This window comes from Convolutriloba macropyga, chromosome 8 (genome assembly GCF_964194025.1).
Source record: "Convolutriloba macropyga chromosome 8, txConMacr16.3, whole genome shotgun sequence".
Classification (NCBI taxonomy): domain Eukaryota; kingdom Metazoa; phylum Xenacoelomorpha; order Acoela; family Convolutidae; genus Convolutriloba; species Convolutriloba macropyga.
The window spans coordinates 38,774,006-38,792,100 of NC_134475.1; the positions used below are offsets into that span (position 1 = coordinate 38,774,006).

Genomic DNA, 18,095 nt, shown 5'->3' on the forward strand with positions numbered 1-18,095 from the left:
CTTTTTGTCGGGGTAGAAAAGTGTTGTTTTGGGGGGCACTTGAAAGCTGGAAGCGTTGTCATAAGTATTGCAATTATGAGAAATGACAAACTAAATCAGTCATCATCACTTGATTAGTTGCTCTCAAACTAAGTTTTCAGCGATTATATTAGTCCCTTTGTCTTTTCCAATTTTTCCCTCGATCTATTCTTCGCCTGGCCTTTTTGAATTCTTGTCCTCAGAAACTGGATAAGCAGATACACAAACCTGAGGTCCATAAGTCGCTGAGCAGCTGTCTTAGATTCTTTTTTACTAGATTCTAAGCGTACAATCCAGTAAAGCTGGCGAGAAGACAAAATTTATGATGGCCGATCCTTTGGGAGCAATTCGCCAGATACTATTCGGTTGAGTTTGTCTTTAGTAAGCTGTTTGGTTGCGATTCACTTGATTGCTCCGTAGGTCTCAACACACTCCTTCCCTGACGGCGTTGATTGGGACTGAACTTTGTTGCGCAATTTAAATCAAAATTATTGCTGAAAAGTGATTTTTGTTAAATTTTGTTTATTTTTATTTAAAATTTTGCTAAGATGTGCGGAAAAACTGACCAATGAGAAAGTGAGAATTACTAAACTTTTTTTCTTGTCCTGCTTAAACACTGTTTTCATTGTTACATCTCTCCTCTTCTGCCTTAATTGGATATCTGTTCTAATTACCCAGTTTGTGGTATATCAAGCTAACAAAGCTAATGCATCAGCACAGCTTTTGTGCAGCAGTAGCATGCTTTGCGGGGCTTCTTGGTACATGAGGTTGGAGTCCTCTCAGCTCTAATCCGTTAGGAGTATTATATGGAGTAAGCTAATACCACAGTTGGGTTGCTACACTGTTAATTAAGGTTATGAGAGAAGCCATGTGTTGTGGTGTGTTGGGTGCAGAGATTGATGTTGGAGATGACGCTATCAAACAACAGTACTGTCCAGTTACAGTTTCCGGTTACTATTCACTAAACAATTTGGATTGGTAACACGTGTTCACTGATCATTTTCTTCTCCCTCATGAGTCGTATAATTTCTCAACACTTGAAAATGTAGTATAGAAATAAACAAGACGCAAACTGAAATACTTTTACGACAATGATCTACCTCCTACTGCAAGGGAAAGATCACCAAAAACTGTCGAATAATTTTATGATCTTAGAAACATGTTTTCGTCATTCCAAACGTTCACGTTTTTAATTGCTCTTGAACGAAGTTCATAGCAATTATTGTAAACGTGTGTGTCTTTTTTATGCAAAAATTTTTGCTTGACAATTTTGACTTTTCGAGTGACTTTAACGCCCTTGACTTTTTGCGTTTCGCGTGATCTAAAATTCTCTCTCAATCACAATTTCAGGCAGCTACACTCAATTGGCGGCAATTCAATACAAAAAGTCAAATGAAAAATGCGCCTAAACTGGTGTCATTTTTTATTTTAAATCTGAATAGTGGTATATGTTAACCTCTAATGTGCTTATTTGAAGCCCACTATTGAATTTCTTGGTCGCACTTAGGCTCCACCCCCGACTGAAGCAGGCTGCAATTGATTGGAGCTCCCAGTAGTATTTCGAGAGCAATTCTTCCGACGTTTAGTGGGTTATGTTTTTATCATGTTTTACATTGGAAAGCTCAGCAAAAACGTTTTTCAGAAATAACAAGTTTTCGCGCCATTCATTTTAAGTTTTATACCATGTTTTGTCGTCAATAATTTATATTCGCAGAAAATGTTCACGAGTGATTACTGTTGTATCAAAATAGGCCGGGCTATTACAGATCACACAGTAACGTATCTCTTTATGTATGCCAGTCTAACTTGATGAAAGTTATAACAAATCGAAGGCAAACAATTATCCATAAGACATGTTTGTCTCAATTTATAGTTAATGACAGGCTAAATGATTTAATTCAAAAATCAAACGGTCAAACAAACAAGCGTCTTAAATACCAGTTATTTTAATTCTAGCGCTGAGTGCTGTGAGCATCCGTTACTGTTATCGGCAGATTTCTTGTTAACACGGCAAGAAACTGTCATTTATTTCTCTCTTTAAGAATGTCATTTATCTCTCAAGAAACTGTCATTTATTTCTCTCTTTAAGAATGTGTAAAAAGTGGGATCCTTTGAGCCACATTCATCATTGTCATAGCGCCTGATTTTTCCTCTTGTTTTTTTAAAAACGGGATAACCTTGACACTTATGGAATTAGTTGCTTTTTTCCTGACCCGCCTGCTTTGCTCTTAGCAGTTTAACCGAGACGAAAATGACATATAAATAGAAGGGAGATTGAGAAATCTTAGCGGCACCTACGTAAATAGAGTTCCTGTTCTAGTTTAAAAGTTGTTTACGTGCTCTGTAATACGGCGGCTCACCCCGAATTTTAGATAAAACTTAAAGACATGTTAAAAACATTTCAATGTATAAAACCTGATTAGCAGCAAGGTGACTTGAATGGATTTTAGTAAAGTTAGTTCAGTTCTAGTGGAAAAGATCGATGCAGTATCATGTAGAGAAGTGGAAGTTGAAGTGTCAAGAGTTGATGATAAGTGAAGTGATTGTTCGAGTTACGTGCTTTGATTTGGAACTAAATTGGTATTTTTTGGTGGAGATTTAACAAATCAAATCGAAAAGCTGATAAAACGTTGGGGGTTTAGGATAGGTTGCAAAAATTGGTAAAATTGTTTGCCTATATTATCAATCGCAAAAGGCAATAATTTGACCGCTGACAAAATAATTGCATCTGGCGGTAATTTTGTTAAACGGAAAAAAGTAATTGCAAAAGTTAATTTTCGGACGTAGCTGATCCGAATAAATGAGTAAACAAAGAATGGGTACCTCACCTCAATTGACTCAAGCCTACTTACAGATGGTCATATAAGAAGAATGAAAAGAATCGCAAATGATAAGGATGACCAACGTTTCCCAAGAATAACTCTTCTAAAATTACAGGGCCGAAATTTTGATCATTGCGCTCAGATAACTCAACTCGGTTGGCAATCTGTGCTTGAGAAGATGGTGTCAGGATATTTCGGGATGTCTTCTCCAATTTCTCTTTTTCTCATGTCTTTTCTTTTCTCTCTTCTCGAGTTTGGATGAGAGATAACTCATTTCTGTTTTAATTTCAGCATTCTGTTTCCTTAGTTTCTATTTGCTTTTGTAATTTTCAGATGCTTTAGGGAGACTGTTTTTAACGTATTCTGCGCGTTCGTTTTGCTAGTTGTCTGTAGCTGATTAGTCTCAACAGATTGCCGTCACCAGTAGTTCTGGAGTTTCTGTGGCGTAGAATTTCCTGCAACTGGGTTCCTTTTTTCCATTACTCTCGTCTGAGCAAGTTATTTTCCTTTACAATGCTGCTAAGTGACAGAAGTTTTTTTATCGCTCTTGACTAGGAAAGCTGTAATTGTTCTATAATGTTTACGTCTAGAATGTTATTTCTTTGCAGATAAATCCCTTTTGAGGAGTCTCTATTTTTATTTTCCACTTGATTTTGTTGTTTCCCAGGTTGAGGTCCTCGCTCAAAATGATCTATGAAAATACCCATCCAGACTATTTTTGCTTATGAAAATACCCAGGCAGACCAAAAATGCCTATGATCCAGACTTTGCCTCGTTCAAAACTTTGGTGCGTTTATGCGCTCGTTCAAAAACGCTTATGAAAAGACTTGTACAGACAAAAATGCGATATGATACAGACTTTGGCTCGTTCCATTTATGAAAAGACTCAGAAAGACCGAAAAACTTTATGATCCAGACTTTGGATCGTTCAATTTATGAAAAGACTGGAGCTAAGAAATACCGACAAAAATGGCGTACGAAACGTCGGTATTTGTCGGTTTTTGTCGGTTTCATCGGTTTTGCATGTATGAAGCGTTGGTTTTTGTCGGTATTGTAGAAATATTCCCAAGTTGAGGAGTCCGCTCAAACTCCGCTCAAAAAATGCAAGAGATGACCGGAATGAGCGGAAATTGACCGGAATGAGCGGAATCGATAAAAAATACTCCATACCCAGTATACTCCATACCCAGTTTGGATCGATTTGGATAACTCGTCAATCTAACGAAATAGACCTAATTTTGAAATTTAAATAATCAAAATATTTGAAAATTTCCGTATGAAAAAATAACTTTATTCCTAGACAAGCTATAGCAAAAATTCTTTTTGTTTTACACTCTAGGGTGTAGAGTTTGTTATACCCGTGGTATACTCCATACCCAGTTTGGTTCGATTTGGTTAATTCCTTGACCCGGTGAAAAAGACTTTTTTTTAAAATTTAGGTATTGGAAATATTGTTTTATAGTCATTTATCATTTATCTTTTATCATTTATAGTCATTTAGCGATTTATTATGCTTTGTTTTGTTTGGAAGTAGAGTTTAAGTTTGGTTTTTTACCTAAAGCTCTACTCAAAATCTCCTATAGTTGTTTGTTTGTAACTCCGCCTTAGCCGGTCCTCAGCCCGGTTGAGAGAAGGAGGAGGGGAACACACCAAAAACATACTGGGAAATCTCAAAAAGTTGTTCGTTAGTCCAAACACTACCTACATTGAGGTTTTGGCCAGAGAAAGACATAAAGTCAAAATAATAGGAATCAGCAACAAAGCAATTCATATTCCTACTATTTATTCCTAGCTGATTAGTCTCAATAGATTGCCGTCACCAGTATTTCTGGAGTTTCCGTGCTGTAGAAATTTCTGCAACTGGGTTCCTTTTTTCCATTACTCTCGTCTGAACAAGTTGTTTTCCATATCTTCCTTAACAATGCTGCTAAGTGACAGAAGTTCTTTTTATCGCTCTTGAATAGGAAAGCTGTAATTGCTCTATAATGGAGCACAGTGTTTACGTCTAGAATGTTGTTTCTTTGCAGATAAATTCCTTTTGAGGAGTCTCAATTTTTTTCCACTTGATATTGTTGTTTTTCATGGACAAATTTGAGAGGGCTGGTGCTTTCCTGCTGTTGACTACCTTTGTGTAGCGAAGGTTTGTTTGGGTGATTGAAAATTTTTGGCAGGTGAGATTTGGTTGGAAACTGGCTTCAAAAATACAGCAGAGAAGTAACAGATTGGAATTTTTAGGTTTATATTGCTCTCTATTGGTTTCTGGAGTTTAAAACAGTGTGTGCAGTTGTTTGCCTTAAATCATCGGTTTCGTGGTCTTCGATATTGCTTATTTGATGCTTCTTTTGAGGTGGTAAATCATTTAATTTTATGTAAGATTTGTACGTTTTTGTTTAATTTGCGAATTTTATTGAGGATTTTAAATATTTGTTTTCCATGCCTTGGCGGGAGAAGTGGCGCTACTCATTGAAAACATTGGAGCTGCTGTTTTTGAGTTCCGAAGTGGTTTTGTTATGTTTGTGATGTTTAGGTTTGTTGCTGGGAGGGGGAAGCACATTAGGGAAACACGAGGGATGGGGGGAAGACACTAAGAACTGGTGATGTTGTAGTCATGTTGATTTTGTTATTTTGGTAAATCATGGTTTTTTTTAGTTTTTTTGCTGCTGTCATGAGTAGCAAACGTTATGGCATTGTTTCGAAATATATTGTCAATTAGTAAAAATGTAGTCTAAGATAAAATTGGTTTTGTAATGTTTTGTGACTAACTGCTTCGTTAAAAATGTTTAAAAAATTCATGGTAAATTTTACTTTAATTTTCTTTTATAAATAACAGAATTAATTTTGTTTTGTTAAATGCTTATTATAAAATTGATGGCTAAGACCCTACCGCTTTTTCAAAAAGTTAAAAATGTGAACACGTGTATAGAGTATGGGGATTATAAAAGGGACATATTATTACTAATTTGAAACCGCTGATTAGATTAGTTGGAATTAAACATTTGATTCCGCCTATCATAGTGTTGTGGATTTTTCAGCAACGTGCTAAAGACTTGGACAGAGACTGATGGAGTATCATGTAGAGAAGTGGAAGTTGAAGTGTCAAGAGTTGATGATAAGTGAAGTGATTGTTCAAGTTCCGTGCCTTGAATTGGAACTAAATTGGTAATTTTGTTGGAGATTAAACAAATCAAATTGCAAAAGCTGATAAAGCGGTATGGGTTTAGGATAGATTGCAAAAATTGGTATTATTGTTTGCATATATTATCAATCGCAAAAAGCATTAATTTGACCGCTCACAAAATAATTGCAACTGGCGGTAATTAGTTATCATCTTAGAAAAAAAAGTAATTGCAAAAAATAATTTTTGGACGTAGCAGATCCAAATAAATGAAAAACACAGAAAAACACAGAATGGGTACCTCAATTGACTAAAGCCTACTTACAGATGGTCATATAAGAAGAATGAAAAGAATCGCAAATGATAAGGATGACCAACTTTTCCCAAGAATAGCACTTCTCCTAAAATTACAGGGCTGAAATTTTCATCATTGCTCTCAGATATTTCAACTCGATTGGCAATCTCAGTGCTTGAAAAGATGGTGGCAGGATATTTCGGGATGTCTTCTCCAATTTTTCTTTTCATGTATTTTTCTTTCTCTCTTTTCGAGTTTGGATGAGAGATAACTCATTTTTGTTTTATTTTCAGCATTCTTTTTCCTTATTTTCTATTTGCTTTTGTGATTTTCAGATGCTTTAGGGAGACTGTTTTTAACGTATTCTGCGCGTTCGTTTTGCTAGTTGTCTGTAGCTGATTAGTCTCAATAGATTGCCGTCACCAGTATTTCTGGAGTTTCCGTGCCGTAGAAATTTCGCCAACTGGGTTCCTTTTTTCCATTACTCTCGTCTGAACAAGTTGTTTTCCATATCTTCCTTAACGATGCTGCTAAGTGACAGAAGTTCTTTTTATCGCTCTTGAATAGGAAAGCTGTAATTGCTCTATAATGGAGCACAGTGTTTACGTCTAGAATGTTGTTTCTTTGCAGATAAATCCCTTTTGAGGAGTCTCAATTTTTTTCCACTTGATATTGTTGTTTTTCATGGACAAATTTGAGAGGGCTGGTGCTTTCCTGCTGTTGACTACCTTTGTGTAGCCAAGGTTTGTTTGGGTGATTGAAAATTTTTGGCAGGTGAGATTTGGTTGGAAACTGGCTTCAAAAATACAGCAGAGAAGTAACAGATTGGAATTTTTAGGTTTATATTGCTCTCTATTGGTTTCTGGAGTTTAAAACAGTGTGTGCAGTTCTTTGCCTTAAATCATCGGTTTCGTGGTCTTCGATATTGCTTATTTGATGCTTCTTTTGAGGTGGTAAATCATTTAATTTTATGTAAGATTTGTACGTTTTTGTTTAATTTGCGAATTTTATTGAGGATTTTAAATATTTGTTTTCCATGCCTTGGCGGGAGAAGTGGCGCTACTCATTGAAAACATTGGAGCTGCTGTTTGTGAGTTCCGCAGTGGTTTTGTTATGTTTGTGATGTTTAGGTTTGTTGCTGGGAGGGGGAAGCACATTAGGGAAACACGAGGGATGGGGGGAAGACACTAAGAACTGGTGATGTTGTAGTCATGTTGATTTTGTTATTTTGGTAAATCATGGTTTTTTTGGTTTTTTGCTGCTGTCATGAGTAGCAAACGTTATGGCATTGTTTCGAAATATATTGTCAATTAGTAAAAATGTAGTCTAAGATAAAATTGGTTTTGTAATGTTTTGTGACTAACTGCTTCGTTAAAAATGTTTAAAAAATTCATGGTAAATTTTACTTTAATTTTCTTTTATAAATAACAGAATTAATTTTGTTTTGTTAAATGCTTATTTTAAATTGATGGCTAAGACCCTACCGCTTTTTCAAAAAGTTAAAAATGTGAAGACGTGTATAGAGTATGGGGATTATAAAAGGGACATATTATTACTAATTTGAAACCGCTGATTAGATTAGTTGGAATTAAACATTTGATTCCGCCTATCATAGTGTTGTGGATTTTTCAGCAACGTGCTAAAGACTTGTGCAAAAGGGCATTCTTTGCTTAATTTTGCTTATTCGTAAGTCTCAATGTAACTGAATACCATTTTGTAAAGCAATTTTTACAAAAGGGAAATTTTAAACTTAATCGTACAGGATCCACAGAAGAATGAATCTATGTGTATCTCAAAGCGATCTTGTTATGTAAATGTTATTTGCCTTTAATTATTTCTTCTTTTTGGTGGCAAAAAACTTGATGCTATGGCAAAGGAAAGACTAGCCTTAAGGCATTTAAGGCGTTTTGAACAAACCTATTTTTCATTATGGCTTTTTTGCTTTGTATGCATACTAATTTGGGATTTCGTGCGTAAAATTTTAAAACACTAAAGGCCGAGGATCATTTTTGAACTTTTTTATTCTTAAGCCAGTCGAGAGGCCCTGTCAATTGTCTTGTCTTTTCCCGGTGCCCGCAAGTTTAATTGACACTGCTACAACACCCCGTTTAGCTAAGGAGACATATTAATGAGCTTATACAACTTAGAAGAAATTGAGTGCAATATTATGACTGAACTTTTTGGGGTACATGGTGAATTAACAAAAGCGCATACGATGTTTTACTTTTTCCTTGAATGGTGATTTAAGTATTCATATAGCACACAAGGAAATGGGGGTTATCATGACATGGGGATAATAGGGTATAAATCCCATGCATGATAATAAGGTATAGATTTGCATGGGGATAATATGGAATGATCTTTAACCATGGGATATTAGGGTATACATGCGGATAGTAGTGGCGTAATTTTAGTTACATGGCGTATGGATTATTACATAGGATAATAGCGTATGGATTATTTGCATGGTGACAAAGGTATATATATTTACATGTAAATTCGACGGAAACAATATAGGGGAAGAGTGAGAGAACAAGCGCGAGGACAAAACAATTGGGGAGGCATGTAAGGAAAAAACAAATTCATTTTGAATAGCTTTGGGGAAGGGAATGGCATCAACGATTGCGACGGTAGACATAAAAAGTATGCACGAAAACTATTTATTTTTGAAGGAAAATTATCCTGATTATGGAGAAAATTTGTGTACTTTTTAGCAACTTGTTTGCAATTCGATCCCAACATGGATCTTTACATTGCTCTTAAACTGCGTCCCTATGGGGGAACAATTGGTATTGATAATTCGTCGCGGGACAAATGTTTCAAAAGTTTCAAAATTTTGATGTTGCATGCTATTCTTCAAGACGCTGCGGGTTTCGTTTATGAGCTTAGCGAAAAAGGACCGGGTTACTCATACGTTTTACCTTGTCCAGTCACAAACGAGTATCTTGGAAACGTGACCGGCCTTGCATTTTGTCTTACTGTGAAAACTTTCAAGGGACGATTGTTCACTATGTTGGAATGCTGAAATCACGTGCGGTTGTTTTCGACTTTGCAGGGTTTCGGAAAAATCTGGCTTCATAGTTAAAGAATTTGCTTTTGCTACTGGGAACATTATCGACATAATTTCCTTTCCATCTCCCAATTCATACAGAACGCTCCCTTCAAGTGATCAAAAGTCTTACCACAGGGTTGCTAAGTTTTTGCACGGTCTTTTGTGGGAAACGGGAGAGTATCCTTACTGCTGTTTGCATCAAATCATAGACAGCATTATTCTTCGATTTCCATTAGCGGTACTTTACGCCAAGGGCAAAGACAAAACAAATACTCTCACGGAACTACTTCAGAAAGACGTAAAAAATTTAGAGACCTTGTCTTGTCAAAAAGTTGAACATTTGAAGTTATATCGAGAAACTCCTATTTGCAACCTACATGCACTGAGTTGCCCAAAAAGACAGAAGAGCAGGCATTGCGCGAGGAAAAAAGCCCTGTTGTTCTATCACTGGTTGATGAACGAATCGACGTCCAGAGAGGATAAATCCATCACTGCTTCAAGTGAGTTTATCTCCAATTTTGACAGTCTACAGTTGCATAGCGCCCAACAATCAATTGACTGTAACTGTAGTCAAGGAGGAAAGAATTGAACCTCATGGACAAACTATTTTGAGAAAACAGCAGATTGTGTGTGGTGGCGCTGAAATAGAAGTTTTTTAAGAAATATCTTTCTCTCGTGAAATACTTTCAATTGTACCATGTCTAAACAAGCGAAAAGGCAAAGACTGAAACTAACCCCTTTACCTATGCCCAAGCGTGCAGTACCAATTCTGATGTCTCTGGACGATGAGATTCTTCGCAAAGAAATCAAGCAGCGGGTGAAAGAAAACGCTGTCCATTGTTTTCAGAGATGAAGTAGACTCAATAAATGCAAACTATGCAATCATTTACAAAAATGATTACAAAGACTCTGAATATGTGCCGTGTGAAATATATATTACTGAATAATTTTGTAATAAAATAAATTTGCATTTCATTTTTCACAAATAAATTTTTAAATTGAGTCAAACGGAAGATCAGTTGGATTCGGGCGGAGGCATAACTGACTTGGTTTTCGACGCCGAGCACCAAGAAAGACAGTCTTGGAGGTGCTGTAATTGGAGATCACTTCGATCAGAAGTGGTATTTTTTACACAAATTTTTATAATAACTTTTCTCATAACTGTTTCTCTGATCAAATTAGTGTTTTCCAAACCTGATTGCGAAGGATCAACATTTTGGTTTTCTGGACTCCGATGCACAGTTGGGTACGCACTTCCTAATCCCAATTTATGAACAAAATAATTTCAACCTCTGACAGGTTGTTCATGGCTGTTTGCGGGCCAACTTCTTGCGGAAAAACTGAGCTGATTTCCAAAATGTTACTACATGGCATATTTTCCCCAGAGTTTCAAAAATTTTTTTATGTTTATCAACATGATCAGCCAAAGTTTCATTCATTAAAGAAATTGAATTTAAACAGTTTTCTGGCTTTGAACTAGCTTCAGAGTTAGAAATCTGTCTGCTTGTTTTTGACGATTCATGTGAAGGAATTTTCAACGACAAAGAGTTTTCTAAATTAGGAACTGCGGGACGACATAGAAACATCAGTGTAATATATGTTAAACACAATTTTTTTCAACAGAGCAAATGGTCTAGAACAATTGACTTGAATACAACACTTATAATTTTGTTCAAATCACCACAAGACACAGCAAATTAATTTTATTGGTCGACAGCTCAATAACACACAATTTTTGAAGGAAAATTCTGAGCTAGCAATAAGGAAGCAGTTTGGTCATTTGTTAATCGACTTACATCCAAAAAATATCCGACGTCCTACGTTACTGTTCAAATATTGTTTCTCCAGGTGCATCATTTTCCTACTTTCCATCAGCTAAAGCTGTTATCATCAATTTAACTGATGAGAAAGAAAGAACAATATATGCTGCGGCAGATGCTAGATACATCGAACACAAAAGCAGGAAAAAAATCGAGACAGCTTCAAATAAGTTCATTGAATTCCTTTGCGAGTGCTTACTCAACATAGTCAATGGAAACGTTCCAGTTAAAAAAACCAAATTAGAAGGTTACGAGAAACCTTTCAAAACACTACTCTCTAATCAAACAAGTTTGAAACAAAAGAGGAAAATTTTAGCCAAGGAAACAAAGTTGGAAACAATTGTTGGATTTTCTTGCTATCGAGACTTGACAAAAAAATGCATACGGAAGAATTCAATTTAATTACAAAACAAATGTTTTTGTCACATGAACTTGTAAAATATGAAATTTTGGAAAACCCTTTTCATGAACAGAAGGCAGCTCAACTATCATTATTTCAAAGAAATCATTCTGAAAAACCACAAAAAGAGGAAAAACCTGTTGAAACTATGAGCAGTGTTTACGAAAACAAGGAGGGTACTAACGAAGAAACATCAGAACCAGTCAGCAAAGACAGTGAGATAGAACCAATATTAAAGAAACAAAAAATTTCTCAATTTGAGTCTATAAGATCTGAACTTGAACCAATGGAGAAAAACAAAATTAAGCGATCTGAAATCTTACTCGAACACATTATGCAATCTGATGTCATTTCCATTGAAGGAAACCTCGATAAGAGATTACGAAGAAACAAGTGACGAAACGACAGACGAAAAAGAGACCAGTAAAGAAAGAGTCTTTCTTCTCCTGAAGTAAAATGTTTGGACAAGCTTTATTTAAAAGGACCAGCTTCTAATGGAAGCAGAAAACGTTTACATACTCTGAGCAAGCTGCCAGTAGGCAAAGTGCAGTCCTATTTGGGGACAAAACCGTCTTTCACAAAGTACCGTTCAATTCTATTAAAATTTCCCAGGCTGAAATGTTTTGTAAAAGACATAAATGAAATTTGGTCATTGGATTGGATTTGGCGCACGTTGACAAACTAGCCTAATATAACCGTAACATAAAATATCTCTTGGTAGCAGTTGAATGTCTATCACGATATTTACGTGTGGAATCTTTGAAAACAAAGTAAGCGACGGAAACAGATGAAGCATTCCAAAAGATGATCAAAAATAAGCAGCCTGAAAAAGTGTGGGTTGAAGATAGTAAAGAGTTTCTTGGAGCTTTCAAACAATTGTGCAACAAATGTGGAATTCATTTATACAGGACTTTCAGCGAGAAAAAGTCTGCATATGCGGAGAGGAACATTAGTTTACTCAAAAAGATACTTCATCGGTACCTCGAAGAAAAGTGGACATATTCCTACATTGACCAATCAGAACAATTCAAGAGTAAATTGGGTAACTAAAATTGCCCCAAATAAAGTTACAAAAAAGGATGTACCGCGGTTAGTGTCATTGATCGCGCAAAAAAGCACAACTCAGAAACCCAAGTTTAAAATTGGGGATTTGTGAGAATAGTAAAAAGGACAAAGCTTTCCGAAAAAGTTACAAGCAATAATTCACAGATGAAGTCTTGGAAATAACGGGAATACACACATTAAACCCACCAACATACTCATTAGTTGACGCTGACAACAAAACAATTCAAGGAAATTTTTATCAACCAGAATTACTACTTGTCAGGCTCCCTCTCGTTGAAAATATCCAATAAACGGTTTAAAGACGAGTTTACAGTTCACGTTGTTTCATCCGCTTCAACGGAAATATTTAATTGAAACACACTTGCATCATTTCGGAATTTTTTCAACTACGAAATTCAACTTTCAGTTGATTGGCGAGTGGCGCTAAGAGAAATCATATTCCAAACAAAAATAGAAAATATTGTATACGGAAATCTGACTGTGTACAAATTAAAAGACTATGAAGATTCCCAAAAGATGTCTTCTGGAGCCAATGTTATTTCTAGATCCCATAGCGGGCAAAAACTAGTTTTTGTGCCAGGAACATTTGATACGGTGGCGCAACTTCTTGCCACAGTTAAGCGCACAGTTGGATTACCTCATTTTTTTTTTCAGAGAAATAAAGAGCTCTGGAAAATACGCAATTTTGCCTGGGAAATATGAGGGAATTACATTTTCCAGTGAAGAAATCCCCAGCATCAATGGCTTTAAAGGTATTCCTGACGGTACCGAATTTCATATTGGGTGCAAAATGAATCCAAATGAATACAGGCTTATGAAAAGTGATGAGACAAAAGCATATTATGGGGAACTTCCAGCTGACCTTTGTGCTGGAAAGCATCTTATTTTTGTCTATACAAACATAATTGAATACCAATACGTCGGTGACACTAAGACACCTCTTTTGAGGTTCATTGATTCGAAACAACGTCTGAAAAACGGTAGTGTATGTGAGCTTGAACCAACTCATCGAATCGTTTTTACAAAATTAGACCAACACAATTCAATCAATTTCAATTGAACTGCGGACAGAAACAGGACAATTAGGACAATTCAAAAAGTTTTCCCAATAAAATGGATTCTTACTATGCTAATCAAGCGACGGCTTTGCCTCATTTCTCTGGACATTATCAACAAAGAGAGAGTGGTTTTGGCGCTTTAGCTGCAGGAATTGGACGTGTTGCCCTGCCTCTAGCACGTCGCTTCGTTTTACCAACTGCTAAACGGATCGGAAAAGTGCTCCTGAATTAAAGTGTACCAGAGATTATGGATGTAGTGGGCCACAAAAAATCTCCTAAACAAACATTTAAGAACATAATTTTAAAAACTGTTCAAAAACAGACAGGAGGCTCTCGGCGATTTACTTCGGGTCGCAGGAAATCAATACGAGGCAAGCCAATGATAGAAGGCGAGAAACGCGGAAAGACCATTTCAACGCATAGAGCACCAAAAAGAAGTCGGTTGGATTTTTTTGCTAAAGTGAAAGATGATCGCTAATTTGTTACCACCAGAAGCAACTCACAGCTCATTGGATTTATTTGAAAACCCTCACCACTGTTAATTTTTGACGGTAGTTTTTGTCAAAAAAATTGGTTCAATCTACAGCCCAAATGGACCCATGCCAAGTTTTGAAGTCGCTGGTGAAAGAAACAACATCATTGATTTATAATAAATTTTTCTCGAAGTTAAATGTAAAATTGTCCAGTCTTCTGAAGTTGATTTGAAATATGACGCTACAGGCGCCGCTGACATTAAAAAACAGATTCTCCCTACTTTTGCAATAATGTGTTACATTCACTATTCTCTGATTGTACAGTGTTTGCCAATGGTCTAAAAACTTCAAACGCTAACGGAAATTATGCTCACAAAAGTTTCATTGAGACCGAGTTCTCACATAAAAAAGATGCAAAACATACATGGCTGGCCTGCCAGGGCTACTATTATGAGGAAAACCCGGGAACGCTATCAACTGCAGAAGTGAAAAGAAAAAAATTTTTGGTGAGACAATCAGCTGAATGCACATTCTATGGCAAAATTGCTGTAGACCTTTTCACTTGCGACAGACACCTGCTAAGTGTGACACTTCAAATTGCATTCAGACGCTCAATTGATGATTTTGATATAATGTCTGATGATGCTGCGAATCAATACAAAGTGAAAATTGTCGAAGCTAATTTGTATGCGCTGAAGAGGACCCTTGATGACACTGTAGTGTCCGCCATTGAAAAAACATTATTGAGGAGTCCCGCCTCCTATCCTCACCTTGAAACCCTCACAAAAACGTTTCTGGCTTCAACGGGTCTACACAGTTGGAAACAAGAAGATATATTTGCGAGAGAACCAATCCACCAACTGGCGATCTGCTAAAATACAAATGAAGCTTTTCTGGGTAACAACCGGCAAAATCCATTTCACTTTCGAAAATTCAACCTAGAGCAGATTTATGTATATCGAAACGGTTTGCCTGTGGCAGATTGTCCAATATCTACAGCTGACGACAAACGTCTTTACTTTAATACAAAATCGGATCTAGCGTACTTTGATACTGGACATGGAATAAGTTTGACGGATTACCCAAACCATTTCATAATGATTTTTGATTTGACCAGTACCCAACAAGCATCCCATGACTTTATTCACCCAGAACTGACAAACTGCTCAATTTCTGTTGAGTTAAAATTTTCTGTGGCCTTACAAAACAAAAATGAATCTTTCATTATTGGGGAAAAAGCTAGCACAATTTTTGTTGATAGTGCAAGAAGAGTATCAAAGAATCAGATTTTGACAAAGTAAAATTGGACAAAGATGATATCAATGATCTAATTCAAAGATGTGCTTTACTCAAGCATAAATTTCTGGGTGTCTTCGCTGCAAATAATTTTCCCCAAAAGTTGAAACCAAACAGTTTCCTAATTGTTAACGCAGCAACTGCAGAAAGTTTTGGTACCCATTGATTACTATTGTGCCAGAAAGAGGAGGATCAATTGCTCCTTGCTGACCCTCTCGGACAATCTAATTCGTCAAACAAAGATGTCTGCCAAAGAATAATTTCTCTAGAAGAAAAAGACTAAATTTATCAGTTTTTGAATGATCAGCAAATTCAAAGTAAAAACTCAACACTTTGTGCACTTTTATGTGTTTAAAATGCTCATTATATTTTTAGCTCACAAAGAATTGTAAAATTGAGGGGTACCCAAATAAATCGCGTTGCTTTTCATATGATGTATTAACCCTTCCTTGAGTGCAATAAATAATTTTTTTTTCAAAATTTAATTTTTTCTTCATACACAAGGCGAACACTCAACAAATCAGTATCAATATTCAGTTTTCCGTATCCACTCACAAAGATATCAATAGTTTGACAAAAAGCACCAGAATGAGGACCAAACAAAATGTTTTCAACTCTACGGATTTTTTCACTATTAACAAAATTAGTTTGAACTTGTTTCGATGGAGGACGGGCGATGTAGATAGTCTTTTGAGCAACTACTGGCATCTTCACACAGGGTTTTTTATTCATATTCACTTATTTTGCATTGCTGTTTTTCACATTATTGTGGGAGGCAAAAGCTGGCAGTTGTTTGCGTACTGTCTGTGAGTCAACTTTATCTGCGGAGCTGTTGAATTCAACCGCCAATTTGAGCTTTGTAAAAACGTCTCCACTAGTCTCCAAAGTTGCTGCAGTCGAAAATAGGAATTTGAAGGTTGTAAAAGAAACAATGTACAGAAAAATTCTGGTTTTGTTTCAAAGTTTACTTTTCAAAAGTTGTATCAAGCAAAACGTGAAAATGGTTAGTTACTAAACCGCTAAACTCAGAATCAAAATGGGCACACACTGCTTAAACATTTGTGTTAGAAAGGGTAGATTTCTCTTCGACAATCTGAAACTTCAACTGTTTTTGAAATTGTTTAAAGTAATTTGGTTAGCGCTCGTACATCGCCTCAACCATTTCTGTTGCTGGTGTTGGTCTTAGAAATTTCTTCTGACTTTTGTTGGAATCGTGGATTTTTTTGCTGGAGGTGGTTTTGTTGATTCCTCTTCTGTGAACTGAGAGCGTATATCCAATGGTTTTTCAATCAAGTTCTCAAATTCATGAACAGTTAGAGAAACTCTCTGCTGAAATTCGTTATCGCTTTCCGTTTTCTTGAACAATTTTAGAAACACATAGGTCCCCGTCAATTGATACGTTTTCACAGGAGCTCTGATTAAGCGCTTATCAGTTTTCGAAATTTCGAAATAACAATCGCCGAATTCTGTGTCTTCAGTGGAAGTGAAGGGCATGGCGCAACCAAATTTTATCTCTTTCAAATAAAGTTGTGAGCGCTTCAAAACAATGGCGGCGGCAAGCGTGGATTACACATGTGTCATCAAACACTCAATTAAAAACAATTGATTGGCAAATACAGTCTCAAGTACGCTTACGGCGTACTTGAGCCTGTTCATTACGAATTTTATGGCAAAGATATGGTGCACGAAGGTGATCTTTTTAACAATTCAACATGCATAAAGCGCGCATATAAACTAGGAAGTTAGAAACAGATGCGACTTCAGATAATTAACTTAAATGTTGAAAAAAAATTTAAAGGCATAAAGCAATCATATACAATACAAATTGAAAGCAGATGTGACCTCAGATAAGAAACTAAACATTGATCACAATATATAACAACTGTTAAACGAAAACAGATGAAACCCTAGATAACAATCATTGGTACGCTCAAGTTAAAATTGTGTGTGTATGCTGGCTCAAAATTAAAAACAGATGTGACCCCCTAGCTTACGTGAAACTATTGCAAAAGTTGTACACAGACATCCTGAGCTATAATTCGGTGGAACTCATATATGTGTTGAGTCAAATTAAAGTTTGTTTCCAGCAAAAACTTCGAATCTGTTCAACTGAATTCTTTTAAACGTAACTTTTAAGATGTCTGTTAAAATTCTCGCAGAGTCCGAGCCTCTTTGGGAAAGAATATCAGTTTATCAGACAGTTTATGAAATTTTTGTGGTTCTTATTCAACAACGAAAACAAGACGATGTGTGGCACGTTTACCATCACTGTCCTCTGTAGTAGTCCTTAATTTTCGTTAAAATGACATGGGAGAGGGAGACGTTGGAGAATTCTGGGAGAATTCAGAAGTTTGAACACAGGAGTGGTTTTTTTGCAAGTGACAGTAAGTAGTTGATATAGTGGGACTAAGATTTAGGAGATTGAGAGTGAGTGTGAACTCTGGAAATTTGTAATTGCAAGACCAGTTAGGATACTGTGAGTTGTTTTGAATTAGTTCATTTGGGAAGTGAACCACGGATATTGGTAGTATTTTTGTAATTACTATTATAAATTGTCTTGAGTTTGTCTTTTCCATTGATGTGCAAGTAGTTCTCTTACCTTTGTTATCCATATAACTAGAATTAATATTACGAGCCCCATTGTGAATTAACTTATTTCAAGGCAATCTAATTTGCAACAG

At 36.2% G+C, this 18,095-nt stretch overlaps 2 protein-coding genes across 2 annotated transcripts in view; both read left to right on the forward strand.

Annotated features, from left to right (window-relative positions):
- LOC142345050 (uncharacterized) overlaps positions 1 to 807 on the forward strand; it is a 24,594-nt gene extending 23,787 nt beyond the window's left edge. Inside the window, exon 4 of the mRNA XM_075397132.1 lies at positions 713 to 807. Within this exon, the coding sequence (XP_075253247.1) occupies positions 713 to 807 (95 nt within the window). The remainder of the gene's footprint in view (positions 1 to 712) is intronic.
- Positions 808 to 846: 39 nt separating this feature from the next.
- The window catches only part of LOC142344111 (uncharacterized), a 35,117-nt gene continuing 17,868 nt past the window's right edge, over positions 847 to 18,095 (forward strand). The window contains exon 1 of the mRNA XM_075395609.1: positions 847 to 968. Coding sequence (XP_075251724.1) covers positions 875 to 968 — 94 coding nt within the window. The 5' untranslated portion in view covers positions 847 to 874. The remainder of the gene's footprint in view (positions 969 to 18,095) is intronic.